This window comes from Tupaia chinensis, unplaced genomic scaffold (genome assembly GCF_000334495.1).
Source record: "Tupaia chinensis unplaced genomic scaffold, TupChi_1.0 Scaffold145907_1, whole genome shotgun sequence".
Taxonomy (NCBI): Eukaryota; Metazoa; Chordata; class Mammalia; order Scandentia; family Tupaiidae; genus Tupaia; species Tupaia belangeri.
The window spans coordinates 1,589,026-1,609,963 of NW_006205765.1; the positions used below are offsets into that span (position 1 = coordinate 1,589,026).

General features: G+C 56.3%; 1 protein-coding gene across 2 annotated transcripts in view; it reads left to right on the forward strand.

The window, feature by feature from the left end:
* The window catches only part of CFAP65 (cilia and flagella associated protein 65), a 51,614-nt gene that overhangs the window by 3,193 nt on the left and 27,483 nt on the right, over positions 1-20,938 (forward strand). For both annotated transcript variants that reach the window (XM_006168647.1, XM_006168648.1), the window contains exons 2-17: positions 2,407-2,628; positions 4,822-5,006; positions 6,530-6,632; positions 7,059-7,225; positions 7,381-7,580; positions 7,829-7,974; positions 8,446-8,668; positions 8,892-9,157; positions 9,892-10,092; positions 10,463-10,822; positions 12,629-12,766; positions 14,372-14,617; positions 16,842-17,066; positions 18,283-18,441; positions 18,651-18,801; positions 19,408-19,536. In XM_006168647.1, coding sequence (XP_006168709.1) covers positions 2,461-2,628; positions 4,822-5,006; positions 6,530-6,632; positions 7,059-7,225; positions 7,381-7,580; positions 7,829-7,974; positions 8,446-8,668; positions 8,892-9,157; positions 9,892-10,092; positions 10,463-10,822; positions 12,629-12,766; positions 14,372-14,617; positions 16,842-17,066; positions 18,283-18,441; positions 18,651-18,801; positions 19,408-19,536 — 3,067 coding nt within the window. In that variant the 5' untranslated portion in view covers positions 2,407-2,460. The remainder of the gene's footprint in view (positions 1-2,406; positions 2,629-4,821; positions 5,007-6,529; positions 6,633-7,058; positions 7,226-7,380; positions 7,581-7,828; positions 7,975-8,445; positions 8,669-8,891; positions 9,158-9,891; positions 10,093-10,462; positions 10,823-12,628; positions 12,767-14,371; positions 14,618-16,841; positions 17,067-18,282; positions 18,442-18,650; positions 18,802-19,407; positions 19,537-20,938) is intronic.

The window sequence follows — 20,938 nt, forward strand, 5'->3', positions numbered from 1 at the left end:
TTTGGGGGGACCCGCGGCCCCAAAAAAAAAACCCCCCAAAAAAAAAAAAAAAAAAAAAAAAAAAGAAAAGAAAAGAAAAGAAAAAGAAAAAAGAAAAGAAAAGAAAAAGCACATCAGGCCCATGTGCATGTGTGCCCAAAACCCCAAGAGGAGAATGGAGGAGAAGGGATTGGGGCATAGCTATCCCCTCTGGTGGGTGCATTCTCATACTCCCTTTTTGTGTCTCTCTCTTAGTCTCTAGCAAACGCATGTACCCAATAGCAAAAAAATTGAAATAAAGACAAAAGAAATAGGGGTAGTGCGAACTGAGAGGTGCCATAAATTAAGAGTGCACACCAGATCTCAGAACTTAGTACCAACATCCTGTAAAATATCTTGTTAATAATTTGATATCGATTACATATTAAATGACAGTATTTTTATTTAATGGGTTAAATAAAATTAATTAATTTGACCTGTTTCTGTTTACCTTTTTAAAAGTCTGTTTGTTTGGGGCTGGCAGGTGACGTGGTGGTTGGGGCACTGGACTCCCACATGGTTGACTATGGTTCAAGTCCCAAACCTGACAGTTTGCTTTCTCCCTTTCCCTTTCTCTCTCTCTGTTTCTCTCTGGTCAAATTTTAAAATAATAATAACTAAAGTTAAATAAATAACTTTTAAAAAAAGTTTGTTTGTTTATATCTTCTATCAGCGAGAGAAAGAGAGACAACATCCCCCAAAAGAGTCTCAGTACCACTTTGGCCAGTCTAGGATCATGGTTCTTGGTGTACCAGGGAGGTCTCTGGACGTGAAACTGGAACCTTCCCACATGGGTCAGTGTGGTAGAATTTTTTTTTTTTAATTTGGCCAGAGAGGGAGAGAGAAAGGGAAAGGGAGAAAGCAAACCGCCAGGTCCAGGACTCAAACCACGGTCAGCCATGTAGGAATTCAGTGCCCTTAACCACCATGCCACCTTCCAGTCCCTAGCTTGGTAGAGTTTTGTACTTTACCACTGTACCACCATCTATCTCACCTCTGCTTTTCTCTTTTTCTTTTTTTAAAATAATTATTTTAAGTTTATTCATTCATTCATTCATTCATTTATTTTAATTTGACCAGGGAGGGACACACAGAGAGAGAGAGAGCGAGGAAGCAAACCGCCAGGTCTGGGACTTGAACCACAGTCAGCCATGTGGGAGTCCAATGCTCTTAACCACCACACCACCTGCCGGCTCCCTTTTGTATTTTTCAAATGCAGCTGCCAGAAGAATTTAGATTACATATGTGGCTTGCATTATGTTTTGGAGGTAGTGCATGTTTGGCGGGTTCATGGATGATGGCTCTGTATCGAGCTGAACTTCCACGGGGTGTCCTCACGGAGCTCTTCGAGCCACTTCTCATATGCCTGCGCACGGCTGGCAGAGTGTCCACCCTCTTACGTAGGAGACAGAGCTGTGCGTGGATGGGTGTGCTAAAGCAAGCCGGCTAGAGATAGGAGACAGAGCCGTGCATGGATGGGTGTGCTAAAGCAAGCCGGCTAGAGGAGGAGGGAATGAGCTGAATGAATGTGGGCTCTCTCTGCAGAGTAGCACGTGTGCATTTTCACGTCAGTGTGCGTGTATTTGCGTGTGCATCACACATTTACATAGACTTTCCAGCTGCAGTTCATGCTGGGATCACTCGGCCCCAGAGGTTGGTTCCTTCGATGGATCCGTTATTGTAGTGAACATTTACTCTAAACCTGGGCTGCAGGTTGAATACTGGTACGAGAAGCTCAGAGACCCAGGCACTCGCCAGTCGTGTACCTCCTCTTTGCCCCCCTTCCTCTTCTCACTGGAGGCAAGACACGGTCAAAGGAAAGGAGCAGAGAGTAAAAGCCAGATGACGATGCATGTGCCTCAGTGCCACCCGCGGGGCGACTGCTGAGTACGGCCGAGTGTGGCCCTGGCGGGATGGACCTCATCCTAAGTTTGTCCATCTATCAGTCTTCCTTTCTTCTTTCCTTTCCTTCCTTCCTGAGTTTATTTATTTCTTCTATGAGGGAGAGACAGAGAGAAAGAGATACAGAGAGTCAGCCACCCCCAGGGGCTTCGCACTGCAACCCCCGGTCTTAGCTGACTGAGATTCTGGGCACTTGCAGGGCCCTGTGGGCTCAGGAGATCCCAGGACGTGAATCCAGGACTTCTTGTGGGGCCAGTCGTGTTACTGCTGTGTTCCATCCGCCCCCAAGTCCCTCTTTCAAGTGCCTTTCTTGAGTGGTGAGCCCCCAGGCCCCCAGGTAGAATCCTGCGCTCCGTGTCCAGTTTGCCTCGGCGGCCAGAGCTGGAAGCAGGCCCACTCCTCCATGCCCGTGGTGGCCGTGGTGTGTCTTCTCAGCCTGTTTTGTGTTTTCACGCCCCTCCCGTCTCCCCTCTGCTCTCCTCCCAGCTCCCAACTGAGACCTGGACCTGGCGAGAACTCCTGGCTCAGCCAGAGCACACGATGGTGTTCCGGGCAGCTCCAAGCCCGGTGGTGAGGCCCAGGGGCAGTGGGGACTACCCCACGGGCTCCGGCGTGTCCTGCCCAAGCACCAGCACCGCCGCCTTCCCCACCGGCAATAGCAGCAGTGCAGCCACGAGCGCCTGCGCCAGCAGCAACCTCAGTGCCCGGGTGAGGACACGGTGGGCAGAGCCACCGCGGCAGGATGGGGTGGGGCGTGGCGGCAGGCAGGGGGGTGGGAATCGGGAGGCCCGGCCTGGACTGCGCACCAGCGCCTGGGGTGCTGGTAGTGGGGAGAGTGCAGGGAGAGTGCAGCCGGGGCAGCTGGAGGCTGGCTGGGCCACGGTGGCTCTCTTGGTGGCTCTCTTCCCTCAGGCCCTCCTGGCCTTGATGCCTAGGGCTCTGGGTGTGGCCAAGGTGTGTTTTTCGCAGCTCTCGTTGCTCTCTCCATATGACAGTGCTGCTGTCCAGGGTTGGGACACAGGGTATGACGTGTTTGATGCGGCACGTGTCTGTGTCACATCACGTGCGGATACTGGGCGTGTGTCATGTGTGGATGGTAGACATATATCTGTATTGCATGTGGGTGACAGGTGTGTGTCTGTTGCATGCGGGCGGCAGGCATGTGTCTGTTGTTTGTGGGTGACAGAACATGTTTGTGCTCTTTTTGGGTGATGGGCATGTGTCTGTGTTGCATGTATGTGGGGACAACACAGAGCATATCTGTGTTGTGGGTGATGGGTATGTGTCTGTCATGTGTGGGTGACACACAGCATGTCTGTGCTATGTGTGAGTGGTAGGTGTGTATCTGTCATGTGTGGTGACAGCATGTCTGTTGTGTGTGAGCGATGGGTGTGTGTCATGTGTGGGTGACACACAGCATGTCTGCTACGTGTGGATGACAGGCGTGTGTGTGTGTTGCGATGGGTGACGCACAGCATGTCCACTGTGCATGGACGCCTCCCTGGAAGTGGCGGTGGCTGTGGTTGCCTCCCTGTGGGCTGGAAGGCCTTGCAGCCTCTGTCCCACTGGGCCCATTTGCCTTCAGATGCCCTCGCTGCCAGTCCCAGCTCTGCTCCAAGCCTGCGGGAGCCAGGAAGGTGGGGGAGGGAGCAGCCAGCGCGTTTCTCTCCTCTCTGTTTTGACAGCATCTGTATCAGCAGCAGTGTCCTCCTACCCGGGTTCCGGGTTCCGTTCCCACCAGAACTGCCTGGGGCCGCAGGGCCCTAACGGTGTGCCACCTCCCAGCCTAATGAGCCCGGCACCTTGGCACCCTGACGTTGCTGACTTCGGGGCCACTCCCCCACCCCTGGTTGTGCACTCAGTACCTGTGAACCACCTGGAGTGGCTTTCATTTTCCTGGTTGGGCCCTGACCAGTGCAGCTGGTGTTCTCAGCAGATTACCCTCCTCACCCACGTCCCCTTTCCCCGGGAAAGAAACTTCCGCACTGGCCTTCCTCCGCTCTGTATATTGCAACTGAGAGCGAAAGCTCCGAGGGAGAAGGGCTTGCTGGTCTCATTCGCCGATGTCATCCGGCACCTCGCTCAGGGGCACAGTGGGTCAGTGCAAACTTGTCTGACAGCTGACTACATCCTGGGTATGTGACAATTTAGAGCAATAGTCGGTCAGAGATAGGGCAGAACGGCGACAAGCTGAGTGTTCCCAGCAGTGACCTTGGTAAGAAGAGGCAACGGGCTCCTCCTCCCCACTTCGCTGCCCAGGGCGTCGCCCCCACCACAGGCCGATGGGGTTATGGTTATGGGCGACCTCAGGAAGACTCCCGCCATAGGCAGGGCAATGCTTGACGCTGTATTTCTGGCATTGCCAGGAGCAGTACTCAGAGGGACCCTAGCAGTCAGGGCAGGGGTCGGAGGTTGCTCTCAGGCAAAATGGCTTCTTTTTCTGCTCCAGCAACCAGTTGGAGGTTGGGAGGGGGGACTGTGGAGGGTCCCTGTGGTCTGGGAAAATGCCTGCAATAGACTACTCAGCTAGGAGGGGTTCAGTAGCAAGGGGCAGGAGGAGGAAGAGAAGGAGGCATGCGAGGGAGCGTATCTGAAGGTTCACGGAGAACAGAAGAGCCGGCTAGGACTGGGATTATGTGCCTGGTGGGCCGCTGGCTGGGGTGGCCAGGGAGGCTTCCAGGGCAGGGGCTCTAGTTGGAAAATCATTCCAGCGACCTTAGAAGAGGTCATGTGTGACTCCACAGTCCACTTGCTCATCACTTGCTCTCTTGAGACCATCCCCACTGGCGGGCGAGGTAGTTCAAATGGATCCAGGGAGCTCCTTGCCTGTTCTCTGGGCCTTTGCATGCTACCGATCTAATGCATCCTTCCGTCTCCCCCGTCCCCCTGCCTCCTGGACAGCCTGCCAGCTCTGCCCACATCCGGGTGTGCTTCCCGAAGAAGCAGGACAAAGTGAAGAAGAGGGTCGTCTGGGGCATTGAGGTGACCGAGGAGCTGCAGTGGAAAGGCTGGGAGCTGGGGAAGGAGACCACGAGGAATCTGCTTCTGAAAAATCTGTCCTTGAAAATCCAGAAGATGAAGTACAGGTACCAGTACAAGGGGCCAGGGACCGAGTGCCTGAGCCTTCAAGCTCCCAAAACAGGCTCTCTTAAAATAAATAAATAAATAAATAAAGTGTGGACCAGCAGGTGGTGTGATGGTTATGTTGCTGGAATCCCACAGTCAACTGCAGCTCGAGTCTCAGACTTGGTGTCTTGAAACTGACGCCAGGCTCATGTGCGTGTGTGCCCAAAATCCTAAGAGGAAAATGGAAGAGAAGGGATTGCAGCGTGGCCATTCCCCCTGGGAGGTGATTCTTGCTTTCTGCCTGTGTCTCTCCAATGTGCCCTATAGCAAAAATCCCTCTTTTAAAAAAATTATAAAATAAAATGTCTTATACAATCGGAGTGTCTATAATGTGTAGTTTGAAGAATTCTAGAAAGTGGAACCATGTGACCTGATTAAGTCACGGAGTAATGACTGTCTGAAGCTCGTTTGACCTCATTGTGTGTCCCCCTCCCATGAGAGCACCCTCCCTGTTCACAAGCATCACTCCTATTCTGACTTTCACGGCAACTCTTTCCTCATTTTCTCAATGCAAATACTACCTGTGTTTGCATCTCCGATTGGTGTGATGTAATTTCTTTTTAAAATTTCCTAGAGGGCATGTGCATTTGCTGGACAGAGGAGGAAAAGTGAGAAAGCACCCCCTGGGGGAGGATGGCCATGCCACAGTCCCCTCTCCTCCATTCTCATGTCAGGATCTTAGGCATGCATGCACATGCACCTGGCATGTTTCTCAAGCCACTGGGTCTGGGACTCAAACCACGCAGTTGGCCATGTGGGATCCAGCCACCTTAGCTACCATGCCCCAAGCTGGTCCCTGATGTAATGTAATTTTATCTTCTTTCAAACTTTATATAAATTGAAGAATATGGTATACTTTGGTAATTCTGTATCATTATTTCATTTTTTTGCTATTGGGCACGTGTAGTCACTGGAGAAAGAGAGAGAGAAAGTGAGAAGGTATCCCTCGAAGGGATGGCCACACAGCAGTCCCTTCTCTTCCATTCTCTAGGGGGTTTTAGGTGATTCTGCCCATATACCCAGTGTATTTTCCAAGCCACCCCATCTGGGACTCAAACTGCTCAGTTAGCCGTGTGGGATCCAGCTGCCTTAACCACCACACCACCTGGCTGGCTCCCGTTATAATTTGTAATTGACAGGTAATAGCTGTGCGTTTTTAGAGTGGCATTCCACTCCGCGTGTACACTGCGCAGTGACTCCAGCAGGGCGACAAGCGTGCTCGTCTTCTCCGGCACTTGTCATTTTGTCGCGAGCCTTCCGAATCCTGTCTTCCTGCTGTTTTGACTAACGTTGAACTGTCAGGCCCCTCGGCGCTCTCCTGCGCTGTAGTGCTCTAGAACTCCATGGCCTTACCGTGGGTCTCTCCCTCTGTGATCCCAAGGACTCAAGCGCCCTTGGCTCCAGGGTTTGCCCAATCTTGCTGCCTCCTCTGATTGTTCTCAGTCCTGATCCGAAGGGCTCAAACCCTGGGCCTCTCTTGCAGGCCTCCCAAGACCAAGTTCTTCTTCACGCTTATCCCTCAGCCCATCTTCCTGAGCCCAGGCATAACCTTCACGCTCCCCATTGTCTTCCGGCCTCTAGAGAAGGTAAGGTCTGCCACACGAGTGAGGATGGGAAGGACAGGGAACGGTGACCTCAGGACAGGAAGCAGGACAGAGCAGCCAGGAGCTCGCCGACCTACCCACATCCTGCCGGCTACAGCAGAACTCCAGGCTGGGAAGCCCTCAGAAGGCACAGACCCTAATCGTATTCGACAGAGGAGCATCCCTAGTGGGTAGTGAGGGGTGACGCCATCAGGAAGCCCTAGATTCCTGGGCCTCTTCCAGCTCCCCCAGATTTCCTCAGCGTACTTCATTCCCCTCAAAAGAAGCCCTGCTCTCTGAGACCAAGATGGCACAGAAGCACAAGCTGCTGGCCCACCCTCGGTGGGTGTGGGGTGGACTGGGATGTACGGTCCCTGAGTCCCGCTTAGGTGCACTGACCCGTGGCTGCCTCTGCCCCCTGCACCGCAGAAGGAGCACACGGACCAGCTGTGGTTTGAGAAAGAAGAGGGGATGTTCTGTGTGGGCCTCAGGGCCACGCTGCCTTGCCACAAGCTGGTCTGCCCTCCATGCCTGCAGCTGCCCCTGTGTGCCGTGGGGGACACAGCCGAGGCCTGGTTCTGCCTGGACAATGTGGGGTGAGGGGACGGGGTGAGGCTCGGGGGCGGTAGGAGAGAAGAGCTTCCGGAGGCTCCCAGAGCAGGGGAGCTGGCATAGCCTTGGGAGCGGGGGAGGGGAGGGCTGCCCAGAGTCCTGGCCTGTCCTAAGTGACCTGACTGACCGCCTCCCCCAGGGATCTGCCCACCTTCTTCACCTGGGAGTCCCCCAGCCCTTTCCAGATGCTGCCCGCCACGGGGCTGCTGGAGCCGGGCCTGGCCTGTCGGATCAAGGTGACCTTTCAGCCGCTCATAGCTGTCATCCGCGAGGTTCAGGCCACGTGCTGGTACGGGGAGCACAGCAGGCAGAAGAGCAGCATCCAGCTGCGGGCTGTGGGTGAGGCCCCACTCCCACCTGCCCAGAGCCCACCTGCTGCCCCTCCCTGGGGCGCTCCCTCCTCTTCCCTGGCCAGGCCCCCACGTGACCGTCACCAGCCACCCACCCTCTCCCAGCTCCGCAGGCTTTGCTGTCTATGATGGCACAGGCTGTGTTTTCCCTGGAGACCCCTGCCTTCATTAGGGGCTCTCTAGCTGGGGCCACAGAGACCCTGGCAGGCCCCCCCAAGACTGTCCTGTCTGCCCCAGCCAAATGTGCCCAGCTGCTGGTGAGCATAAAGCGTAAGCAGCCCGAGGACCAGGATGCCGAGGGCTTCCAGAAAGTGCTGCACTTCGGCTCTGTCGCCGTGGGCTGCACCGCCGAGAGGCAGATCAGGCTGTATAACCCATCAGCGGTATGCATCGGGCTGGGGTGGCAGGGCCAAGACTCGGGGACCCCCGGACTGTGTGCTCCTAAAAGCCACCGCCCTTATCGAATGCCCCCTTTCTCTTTACACCCTGGCCCCAAGCCTCATGTAGCTCCTGAATAAAAGAAAAGCAGCTGTCGACAGGTGGGGCTGGGCTAGGGTAGCCCCTGACCCCCCAGAGCAACCCCCAGAGCAGCCCTAAGACTGTCCTGACTCCAGGACCACAGCTTGCCATGATGGTGCCTTTGGGAGGGGAAATAGGTGCCCCCCTGGGCAGCCCCAGGGCAGGGCAGGAGGCCTTCCCCTTCCTTCTTCCTGTGGGGGTGGCCTCGCCCCATACTCACAGCTGACAGGCTGGATGCCAGCCACCCCTGACCTCATGACTGGGCACCTCTGTACAACGCACAGACTGCCCCACCTTGTGACCTTGACCCCCTGCCCCCCAATCTGGCCCTACAGGTGAATGCCCCCTTCAGGATTGAAGTGGCCCCCGACATGCTGGCCAAAGACCAGGTCTTCTCGTGCCCCACAACCCACGGTGTCGTGCCCCCAGGAGAGAAGAAATGTGTGTCGCTGTTCTTCCAGCCTGAGACCTTGGACGTCAGAACTATGGACTACGTCTCCATCATGCCTTCCGGCTGTGCCTCCCAAACACTGCTCAAAGTTGTGGGTTTCTGCAAAGGTACTGGCCACTCTGGGACCTGACATTTACTGGGCAGGGGGCAGCCCACACTCGGCTGCCTCGTTGCCCCTCAGCCTGGGTGTCTGCTTCCCCCTGGTGGCCCAGTGGGGAATTACCACCTCCCATCTGGGGGACACTTCTGAGACCTCCTTGGGGAAACTGATGCCGGACCCCCCTACCCAAGTGGCAGGGCCCACTCACAGGCACTGTCTCCTGTGCCCAGGTCCTGCCGTGTCCCTGCAGCACTCCTGTGTCAACTTCAGCTGGGTCCACCTAGGGGGGCGCAAGGAGCAGCTGCTGTGGATCGAGAACCGGTGGGACTGCACGGCCCACTTCCAGTTTGCCTTCGACTGCCAGGAGAGCGTCTTCAGCATCAGGCCAGCCTTCGGGACGCTGGTGGGCAAGACCCGCATGACCCTTCTCTGTGTCTTCCAGCCTACTCAGCCCATCACCTGCTTTCGGAGGGTGGCCTGTCTCATCCACCACCAGGTGAGTGGCAGGGGAGGGGCCGAGGCTGAAGCCCAGGGGAAGAGGGGGCTCTTTGGGGACCAATCCCAGGGCCAACCTGAAACCCAGTGATGAAGCCAAGGCTTGGTGGGTTCCCTGGCTCTGGAACGTCTGGGGCTGTCTGCCTGGTCATCTCCTCCCCCAGGACCCCAGCATGGCCAGGGGCATACAACGGCTCACTGTGCCAATCTTGCCCTCACTGCTGCCTGGCCAGGGGCTGCTGCTGCTGTTGATGATGGCTGGGGAGGGGACAGCCTGGACATCACCCCACACAGCAGGTGCCGGACAGAACTTTGAAGTTAGACCCCAAACCTACAAACCTGGGTCCCTGCCAGGATATACATATTGTGCCTTGACCAGTGGGCATCTGGCCAAGACAGAGACAGAGGCTAAATCTGGCCTACGATCCCTCCTTGAGAGGGCCTAGGTTCTGGTCTTGCAGGCTCCTGGCTGGCAGCTGCACGGGCAGAATGCCCAGGAACAGCAGCAGCGGCAGAGGGATGGGTGGACAGGGCTGAGCCCAAAGGGCTGAGATGCAGACGTGCTTGATCCTGACCTTCCGTGAACACGTGCTGGTTTTCCAGCTGAGCCAGGCAGCTGTCGGGATGCTCACCCACACGCCACCCTGTTGCTTTTGCTCCACCATCTCTGTCCTCAGTCCAACCCCCGGCACTGCCCCCTCCCCATGCCCTGTTGCACACGGGCAAATGTCACAGGACCCGCTGTTCTTGGACCTGATCGGGACCTGCCACTCGGACAGCATCAAGCCAGCCATCCTGAAGCCTCAGCACCTCACCTGGTACCGCACGCACCTGGCTCGGGGCCTGACGCTCTACCCGCCCCACATCCTGTGCGCCATGCTGAAGGAGAGGAAGCTAGAGCAGGATAAGAACGGGGCACTCATGATTCCCACGGAGGTACAGTGAACCCCCCGATCCTAGACACCCCAGCACCCTCTGGAGCAGGCTACCTGCCCAGGTCCAGGCCCCTTCTCTAGCAATTCTTCGGCAGTCCTGTGCCCCCAGAGCCCTATGGGCAGGCCCCATCCACGTGTCTTTCTCCATACAGGACCTAGATGCTGAAGGAGAGGAAGCTAGAGCAGGATAAGAACGGGGCACTCATGATTCCCACAGAGGTACAGTGAACCCCCCCGATCCTAGACACCCCAGGACCCTCTGGAGCAGGCTACCTGCCCAGGTCCAGGCCCCTTCTCTAGCAATTCTTCGGCAGTCCTGTGCCCCCAGAGCCCTATGGGCAGGCCCCATCCACGTGTCTTTCTCCATACAGGACCTAGACGACACAAACACCCCACAGTACCCCTCCATCCCTCCCATGGCGGAGTACTTCCTTGATGGCACCAGCAACGTGGCCATCTTCCCCCCACCTGTCAGTATAGAGCCTATCGAGGTGGATTTCGGTGCCTGTCCCGGGCCCGAGGCCCCCAACCCTATCCCCCTGTGCCTGACGAACCACACCAAGGGCAAGATCACCGTGGTCTGGACACGCAGGTTGGACTGCCCCTTCTGGGTGACCCCGGACACCTGTGACGTGCCCCCACTCAAGTCCATGGCCCTGCGCCTGCACTTCCAGCCGCCTTACCCAAACTTACTCTACGCTGTGGAGCTCGAAGCCTTCGCTGTGTATAAGGTGCATGTGCGGAGAGGGGGAAGGCAGGTTCTCTGCCCTGAGTCTAACGGGCGAGTGGGTCCCAGGCTGTGGAGGGGTGCTGCAGGGCCCGTCTTTCCCACGTGAAGCTCCTCTCCCTTTCTCCTTGGCAGGACGGTGGCCCATGTGGTTGCGTCTTGTTCCTATGAGACCTCCCCTCCCCTCCAAGGGAAAGCTAAGCGGGGATCCAGCCCTCTGGGGCTCCTGACTAGGGGATCCCTGGGCTTCTCCAGTCCTTTGACAGGAGCTGTGGCAGGAACCAGGGCCCAGAGAGCAGAGTTAGTGGAGGGGACCTGTCCCAGCAGCTCTTTCCTTCCCTCCCGGCCCTGCCTCCCTTGTGCTTCTTCTTCAGTGGCTATGACAATGGGGCCACGTTCAGAGTCACTTGCCAGCTGTGTGACCTTGGGCAAGTCCCTTAAGGTCTCTGAGCCCTGGTCTTTCCATCTATAAACTTGGGGCCTTTCAAGGGGAATTAGCAAAGGGGAGTCTTTAACCGCTTGTATTCTGGTATCTTGGCGGTTGGAGGAAGGAGGAGGTTTGTAGTAAGAAGGCTGCGGACACCTGGCTTCGCTGAGGCTGAGCACAACAGTTTTAGGTTCCAGGCTCTAGACTTTGCCGTTCAGTGCAGCAGGCGCAGCCCTGGGGCTAGAGCACCGCACCCTGGCTGCTCCGTGTGGAGATGTACTGTAAGCGTAAGATACACACTGGATGTCAAAAGACCCAGTATATTGGGACCAGCAGTTAGCATAATGGCTATGTTGCTAGGCTCCCACGTAGTCGACCACGGTTTGAGTCCTGGAGTTGGTGGCTTAAACTCACACCAGGTGCGTGTGCATGCGTGCCCAAGATCCAGAGAGGAGACTGGAGGAGAAGGGATTGCAGTGTGACCATCTCCCTGGGGGATGATTTCTCTCTTTGCGTCTCTCTGTCTGTCTCTGTCTTTCTGGTGAGTGCACGCGCCCTATAGCGAAAACCTCTCCAAAAAATAAAAAAAAAAGGAGGGGGGAGACTCAGTATAAACAGAATATAAAGATAAAGCTCATTAATCATTTTTATATTGATCACATGTTAAAATGATAAGCATTTTTGGGGACCAGCAGATGGCGTGATGGTTACGTCGCTAGACACCCGCATAGCCAATCGCATTTCGAGTCCTGGACGCAGTGGCTTGAAACTCACGCCAGGCACATGTGCATGCGTACCCAAGGTTCCAGGAGGAGAATGGAGGAGAAGGGATTGTGGTGTGGCCATTCCCCCTGGGGGGTGATTTCTCACTTTCCCTCTCACTGTCTCTGTCTCTCTCTCCAGCAAGCACACACATCCTAAGAAGAAAAACTAGGAAAAAAAAAAGTGATAAGCGTTTTGGATCTATGGGGTTAAATAAAATGTATTATTGAAATTAATTTCATGCATTTTACTTTTTTAATGTGGCTACTGGAACATTGAAAATTCCATTTGTGGCTGGCGTTCGTGGCTCATGTTCTATTTCTATTGGCCAGCGTGTCTCTCGGCACATTCCCGGTGAATGAATGCTGCTTTCACAGCGCTCCCACCCCCAGGGCTTGAGGGCGAACTAAAGTGTATTTGCTGAGTGCTCAGTGCAGGCTCAGCTGGTGGTGTGAGGGGCTGCATGGGGACTGTCGTTCTCTGCGGTGTCTTCACAGAGCCCTCCTTTCTGTGCTCAACGTGGGACTCCTGTGGTACAGGGGTCAGCAGGGGCTGAGCTGGGGTGCCCTCCAGGCTCAGACCCAGGGCTCTGAGCTTGTGCGTGGGTCTGGCCCCCCGCAGGTCCTGCAGAACTACACTAATGTGGAGGAGGACTGTACCGTGTGTCCATCCTGGTGCCTGACGCTGCGGGTGCGAGGCCACAGCTATCGTGCTACCTACGAGCACCACATCCCCCAGTATTCTCTGGATGTCCCCAAGGTGAGTGCGGCCCCAATGGCAGTGGGAGGAGGACAGCGGAGCCCTGGCTTCTGCCTTGGCTGCAGATCCCCTCCCCTTCTGATAGCCTCAGAAACACATTTCCACAGCCTCCCTGGTGTCCCTACCTCCCCGTCACCAGTCCTAGGGATCCGGGCCAGTTAGGCCTTGCTCCTGGGCCTCGGCACCAGGGCTGATGGGAGTCTGGGGCTGGGCAGCGGACCCTTCCCTGCTCCATCAGTTACGGTCACTGGTCTGTGCACCCTCAGGTTTGAGCACCCCAAGGCTTCCTTTGTTCATGTCTGTTTACCGGTGCCTACTGTGCCCGCAGTCCTGGCTAGGCCCTGGCATCCCAAAGCCCTCACTATGAGCCCTGGCCCTTGGGGAGCACGGGCCTGGCCCAGCCCCTCCCAAGGCCCTCAGAGGCCTTACGCGACCTGAGAAGCCGTAGACACAGGCTGAAAAGCACAGAGCCTGGGGCCAGGCCACTGCCCTACATCTGGTTTCTTCTCCATCAGCTTCTGGTTCCCACTGCCGTCATCCTGTTTTCCACTAGTCTTGTACCTGGAAAGGTACCTTTTTGGGGCAATGTGTTTGGGGTGCTCCCACTGCCCCCAACAGCCACGTTCCTGCTCTCCAATCCCAAACCTACACCACCACTGCTCCATTCAGCCCAGGGCCACCTGTCCCCAGAGCCCTCCCCACTCACTCCCCTGCCGACTCCTCGGCCCTCCCCTGGCCAGTTCCTCCCGGTACTTTGTGGCCTTCTCTGTGGCCTGTGTTGCTGCCACACCGACTCCCGTATGTGCCCCTGGGGCCCTAGCTGGATGGGGAACTTTGGTGAGGGACTGTGGGTCTTATGTCTTATAGTCAACTCAGCTTTTAACCCAGTGCCAGAGAAACCCTGGATACCTAAGAAGTGTCTGGAAGCTGAGATTATTGGGGCTGGTTCCCCTTGGTTCACCTGCATGAGATCCGTCCAAAAGGGGCTGCTCACCCCGGAGCTTCAGACCCAGGGTATCTGAAAGACTCTCTAAAGGGTGATTCGACAGCACCCTAAAATGGAGCCATTCTATTCTAACCCCAAGGAGAGGTATTGGAGACCTGAATTTCCCAGGGGCCTAGGGCTGCCATGTCTTCCTGTCTGGAGGCCTCAGGATCAGAAGCATCTTTGGGACTAGCCCCCTAGCCTAGTGGTTAAGGGAGCTAGATCCCACATGGCTGATTATGTGGTTCAAATCCCAGCCCTGGAGGCTTGAAAGACACCCTGGGCATACTGGTGTGTGTGCTCAAGATCCCAACAGGATGAAAAACCAGAGAAGCGATTACAGCATGACCGTACCCCCACTAAGGGACGCTTTCCCTCTGTCGCTGTGTCTCTGGCAAGCATAGCTCCCTCTGGCAACTAAAAGAAAAGAAGAAGCATTCTTCGGTACCAGCTGTGGCCTTGCTCAACTCCTTCTCCCAGGGTGTTGTCTAGCCTGCAGGGAGACTTCTGGGGTCTCCAGGGAGACAGCTCCTCCCCCAGCCCACATATATGTCTCTGGGTATGTGTCTTGGGGGTGGAGACTGAGCAGGGGTCCCCCTCTCCTCCTCTCCCATATCCAGCTATTTCCAGCAGTGTCCCCCCGTGCACCCTCCTACCGCAGCCTGCTCTTGGTCAACAAAGGCTCCATGCTGATGACCTTCAACCTGGCTCCCAGCAGCACCTCGGACATCACCCTGCGGCCCGCCTCAGGCCTCATAGCCCCGGGGGCCCACCAGATCCTCCTCATTTCTACCTACCCCAAGGGCAACTCCTGGAAGCAGCACATCTTCCACCTGCAGTTCAATTTCTGCCCCCAGTATCTCAAGGTAGGAGGCAGAGGTGGTGGGCACCGGGGCCCGCAGGAGTGGGCCAAAACCTGGGACTTCTTTTTTCAAAGTCACATTCAGGGTTGGCCTCTAAGTCTCCCTTGAAGTAGTCGGGGTCACTTCGCCTCTGGAAGTGGAGCAGGGAGGGACGCCTCTTGGCTACCTCTGAACAACTGTCTCACCCCTCAGGGCCCTGCCTATTTACGTCCTGGGTCTGGGGCCAAGAAAGGGGTGTAGAACTGGCCTGTAGGTGATAGAGGGCCTTTCACTGTCTGGAATGGTGACCCATGTCTGGCCCGTGACACGGCCGCTCATCCAGCCTGGGGCCAGGCCACTGCCCTACATCTGGTTTCTTCTCCATCAGCTTCTGGTTCCCACTGCCGTCATCCTGTTTTCCACTAGTCTTGTACCTGGAAAGGTACCTTTTTGGGGCAATGTGTTTGGGGTGCTCCCACTGCCCCCAACAGCCACGTTCCTGCTCTCCGATCCCAAACCTACACCACCACTGCTCCATTCAGCCCAGGGCCACCTGTCCCCAGAGCCCTCCCCACTCACTCCCCTGCCGACTCCTCGGCCCTCCCCTGGCCAGTTCCTCCCGGTACTTTGTGGCCTTCTCTGTGGCCTGTGTTGCTGCCACACCGACTCCCGTATGTGCCCCTGGGGCCCTAGCTGGATGGGGAACTTTGGCGAGGGACTGTGGGTCTTATGTCTTATAGTCAACTCAGCTTTTAACCCAGTGCCAGAGAAACCCTGGATACCTAAGAAGTGTCTGGAAGCTGAGATTATTGGGGCTGGTTCCCCTTGGTTCACCTGCATGAGATCCGTCCAAAAGGGGCTGCTCACCCCGGAGCTTCAGACCCAGGGTATCTGAAAGACTCTCTAAAGGGTGATTCGACAGCACCCTCAAATGGCCATTCTATTCTAACCCCAAGGAGAGGTATTGGAGACCTGAATTTCCCAGGGGCCTAGGGCTGCCATGTCTTCCTGTCTGGAGGCCTCAGGATCAGAAGCATCTTTGGGACTAGCCCCCTAGCCTAGTGGTTAAGGGAGCTAGATCCCACATGGCTGATTATGTGGTTCAAATCCCAGCCCTGGAGGCTTGAAAGACACCCTGGGCATACTGGTGTGTGTGCTCAAGATCCCAACAGGATGAAAAACCAGAGAAGCGATTACAGCATGACCGTACCCCCACTAAGGGACGCTTTCCCTCTGTCGCTGTGTCTCTGGCAAGCATAGCTCCCTCTGGCAACTAAAAGAAAAGAAGAAGCATTCTTCGGTACCAGCTGTGGCCTTGCTCAACTCCTTCTCCCAGGGTGTTGTCTAGCCTGCAGGGAGACTTCTGGGGTCTCCAGGGAGACAGCTCCTCCCCCAGCCCACATATATGTCTCTGGGTATGTGTCTTGGGGGTGGAGACTGAGCAGGGGTCCCCCTCTCCTCCTCTCCCATATCCAGCTATTTCCAGCAGTGTCCCCCCGTGCACCCTCCTACCGCAGCCTGCTCTTGGTCAACAAAGGCTCCATGCTGATGACCTTCAACCTGGCTCTCAGCAGCGCCTCGGACATCACCCTGCGGCCCGCCTCAGGCCTCATAGCCCCGGGGGCCCACCAGATCCTCCTCATTTCTACCTACCCCAAGGGCAACTCCTGGAAGCAGCACATCTTCCACCTGCAGTTCAATTTCTGCCCCCAGTATCTCAAGGTAGGAGGCAGAGGTGGTGGGCACCGGGGCCCGCAGGAGTGGGCCAAAACCTGGGACTTCTTTTTTCAAAGTCACATTCAGGGTTGGCCTCTAAGTCTCCCTTGAAGTAGTCGGGGTCACTTCGCCTCTGGAAGTGGAGCAGGGAGGGACGCCTCTTGGCTACCTCTGAACAACTGTCTCACCCCTCAGGGCCCTGCCTATTTACGTCCTGGGTCTGGGGCCAAGAAAGGGGTGTAGAACTGACCTGCAGGTGATAGAGGGCCTTTCACTGTCTGGAATGGTGACCCATGTCTGGCCCGTGACACGGCCGCTCATCCTCGTGGTCCCTGGGCTCCTCCCAAGAATCATCTCCTGAGCAGCTGCCGCCAACTCTGCCTTTCGCAGAAGCTGCCCAGGCTCAGGCTGGCAGGGAGCCTTGGCTGGTCTCTCCAAGGGAGAAGCTAGCTAACCCCGGCTCCCTGGATCTGTGGGGGAGCCAGGCTTGTGAGGTGGGGTCAGCACACGGCCCTCCCTCCTCCGGCCCCAGGAGGTGACCATGCTGAGCCGAGTGGAGCCGGTGCAGCTGAAGCTGGACACCAACAAAAGCATCTTCTTCAAGCCCACCTGGGTGGGCTGCTGCTCCACCAGTCCCTTCGCCCTCCACAACCCTACGCGCCTGCCCCTGAAGTTTGAGTGGAGGGTCACCCAGCTGTACCGGAAGATGCTGGCCGTGCAGCCCTCCCAGGGGCTCATCCAGCCCAATGAGATCCTTGTGAGTACTCTCCCCCATTGCCCAGGGCTGGGGGAGGCTCCCTGTCATCTTTGCCTTCGTCATCATCTTACTTGTGCCTATCAGGGGCCAAGCTTACCAAGAGTCGTGCGGCCCACAGCCACCCTCCCCCAGCCCCGTGTGCAGGCATATTACTGCTGTCGTCATTTTACCAAGGACTGAGGCTCGGCGGGGAAAGCCCCTCACCGAGATGTTCAGTTAGGAGATGCAGAGCTGGGACTGTCCCAGCATTTCTGATGCCAGGCCTGGGGCACATCTGTTCACTACCATCCGTGGTTCCCAAAGTCACAAGATTGCTGGGACAGTGGCTTAGAGCAGGCGGATTCAGGGCCAGTTGGTGACCCTCGGCAGAGGGTGAAGAAGGGGACTCCCACCGGCCCCGCCACAGCCTGGTATGAGGTACGGGCTGGCACCCAAAATAGCAGACCTCTGTCCCTAGTCTAGGACTCTGCAGACTAGCTGGGGAGGCCAAACTTTGGACAAGAACCAGCTGCACGGGTGCCATGAGGCCAGCAGATGGTACGGTGGCTGGGGCGCTGGACTCCCACATGGCCGGGGCTCCCACGGGCCCCGCCACAGCCTGGTATGAGGTACGGGCTGGCACCCAAAATAGCAGACCTCTGTCCCTAGTCTAGGACTCTGCAGACTAGCTGGGGAGGCCAAACTTTGGACAAGAACCAGCTGCACGGGTGCCATGAGGCCAGCAGATGGTACGGTGGCTGGGGCGCTGGACTCCCACATGGCCAACTGCAGTTCAAGCCCTGGACCTGGTGGCTTGCTTTCCCACTTCCTCTCTCTCTACTTATCTCTCTCTCTCTCTGATGACTACAGCACGTTAGTAATACTAATAATGATAATAAATAATTAAATAAATAAATAATTATTTAAGAAAAAAATAAAGTGCCCGGGGCCAGCAGGACTATGACTGCGGAGGAGGGAAGTCACGCAGATGGAGAGGTAGCCTCACATGTTCACGTCCCCCTTCCCACCCTCGCCAGCTTCTGACTCTGGGCAAGTCACTCCAGCCGTCAGGATCTCTGGCTCTCATTGGGAAGCAGGGCACAGAGATAACACCACTGCCCTCCTAGGGAGCTGGTGTCGAGGGCTCGGGGAGGCGACATGCACAGCGTGTGTGAAGTGTCTGGGGCAGAGGAGGTCCTCAGAAGGGACCATGCACGTGTCATCTCTGTGACCCCAGACAGTGACATGGACCTTCAGTCCTTTGGAGGAGACCAAGTACCTGTTCCGAGTGGGACTGTGGGTCTGGGAAGCCAGCTTGCCCTCCAGCTCCAGGCCCCCGGCCACCACCCACTACATGCTCCGGCTGGTGGGCGTGGGCATCACCAGCAGCCTCTCTGTGAGTGGGGGAGCCTTGGAGGATGGGGAAGGGTGAGGGAGGCCCCGGGGTGCCCAGCTCCGGAGGGCAGGAGATAGACAGAACCCTTGGGCTCTCCTGGCCCACGCTCCAGACCTGCCTTCCCTCGGGGGATGCTCTGAAGCTGGGGATGAGAGAGCAGGGCTGTGGGCCTGGGGGGCCACCCTTGACTGTCTGACCACGGCCCTCAGACGAGGGACAAGGAGCTGGACTTCGGGAACGTGCTGGTGAACAGCACGCAGACCTGGCCCCTGGTGCTCCGGAACGATGGCAACTGCACCCTCCACTACTGCCTGTTCTTGCAGCAGCGCAGCCCCGAGCTCACGGAGAGCGAAGCCCCCGGTACTGGGCTGGGTTGGGAGCAGGGCCAGCGAAGTGTGTGGCGGATACTGGTTAGGAATGGTTAGCCACAGGCCAGCAAGTGGCCTGGTGGTTAAGGCGCTGGATCCCACATGGCCAACTGTGTGGTTTGAGTCCCAGACAGTGGCTTGGAAGACACACCGGGCGTGTGTGCGTGTGTGCTCAAAATCCTGAGAGATTAAAGGAGAAGGGACTGTGGCATGGCCATCCGCCTGAGGGGTGACTTCTCACTTTCTCTCTTTCTGGTGGCAAAAATCTGAAAAAATAATGAAAACTGGTAAACCACTTCATGGTTTGGGGCTGACGGAGCAGAGCTGTAAACCCGGTGCCTCTCCCTGATGGCCGTGCATCACTGGGCAGATGACTGCCCTCCGAGCTCAGCCTCAACTATAAGTGGGGCTATTGGGGGCACCTGCCTCACAGGCTGCCAGCCAGAGAAAAGTGGTTAGCAGGAGCCAGTGACACAGGCTGCGAGGTCCCTTCTGCCTGGCATGGAGGAGGGGCTTGGTGCCCCTTTTCTGAGCCAGTGCTCTGCGGGAGGGGAGGCCTTCTCTGCCCACTCACTCCACCTGCATCACGCCTGAGCAGCTCTGCAGCTGGACCGGATGGAGGGGAGCATGCCGCCGCGGTCCCAAGATGCCATCTGCCTGACTGCCCGTCCAAAGCGCCGGTGCCAGTACTCCTGGACCATCAGCTACTGTCTCCTTTCTCGTAGAGGTACCTGGGCCACCTGGCATGGAGCGTGAGGCCAGAGGAGAGCAGCAGGGAAGGGGAGAGCTGTGTGAGGCAGGACTCGGGAGGCACGGGGGGGTCAAGACTGCGCTCGCAGGGTGAGCGGGGGTTGTTGGCACGTGTCTGCTGGGCATGCCACACACCAGACACACCTGTGTTGGGGGTCCAGATGTGTGTACCTGAGCTGCGGAGGACAGCAGGAAGAGTGGGAGCTGCGATGTTTTATTGTGGGGTTACGGACAAATCCTCAGTCTGCCTGGGCCTCGGGTCCCTGCCACGGGGTTTCCAGCAGCAGACGGGTGGCTGAGAGTGTGACTGAAGCCAGACCGTCAGGGACAGGATCCTGACTCCAGCACTCTGCCTTGTGATATTCTCCCTGTCAAACGCGGGTCATAATGGCCAGAAAAAAGATGAAGCCCCGGTTCATGCTAGCCTGAGGGTGAGCCTCGAAAACGCTGTGCTGAGTGAGCAAAGCCAGTCACCAAGAGCCACATGTAGAGTGATTCCACTGCGTGAAGCGTCCAGACTGGACACATGCACAGCAAGAAGCAGAGGAGTGGTGGCCGAGGGAGGACGGGGAGAGCAGGGAGTGATGGCTGATTGGTCCTGGGTTTACTTTGGGGAGGACAAAAATTTTCTGAAATGAGATGTATTGCTCTGTGAAAATACCGAAATCCCTGAATCATTTGTGTTCAAAAGGGTGAATTTTATGGTATCTAAATGATGCCTCCTCCATAGAGCAGTCATTTAAAATTAGTTCAAGGGACCAGCAGGTGGTGTGGTGGTTAAGACACTGGACTCTCACATGGCCGACTGTGGTTCACTCCCTGCACCCTGCCCACCGTCTCTCTCTTGTGAGTGCCTGTGCCCTACAGCAAAAAAATTATTATTATTATTATCATTAATTTATTAAAGACTTATTTATTTAATTTCATGTATTATTATTATTTTTTTAATTCACCAGAAAGATAGTAAGAGGGAAAGTGAGAAAGCAAACCATCATGTCCAGGATTGAACCATGGTTGGCCATGTGGGAGTCCAGACTTGAACCATGGTTGGCCATGTGGGAGTCCAGTGCCTTAACGACCACACCACCTGTTGGCCACAATAATAATTTTTTCAAGTAAGTAATTATTTTTTTTTAAATTAGTTTGGAAAGAAGTAACAGTGCCCATCACTTCGAGCAGTGTCTGGTGCATAGAAAGAACCAGACAAGAGTTGGCTGTTGGTTGGAAATGTCCCAGAGCCTAGGAGATGGCTACGGCTCCCAAAAGGGCTCCCGGGGGACCAGCAGTTAACATAATGGCTATGTCGCTGGACTCCCATTTGGCGACCGCAGTTCGCATCCTGGACCCGGTGGCTTAAAACTCACGCCGGGCACGTGTGC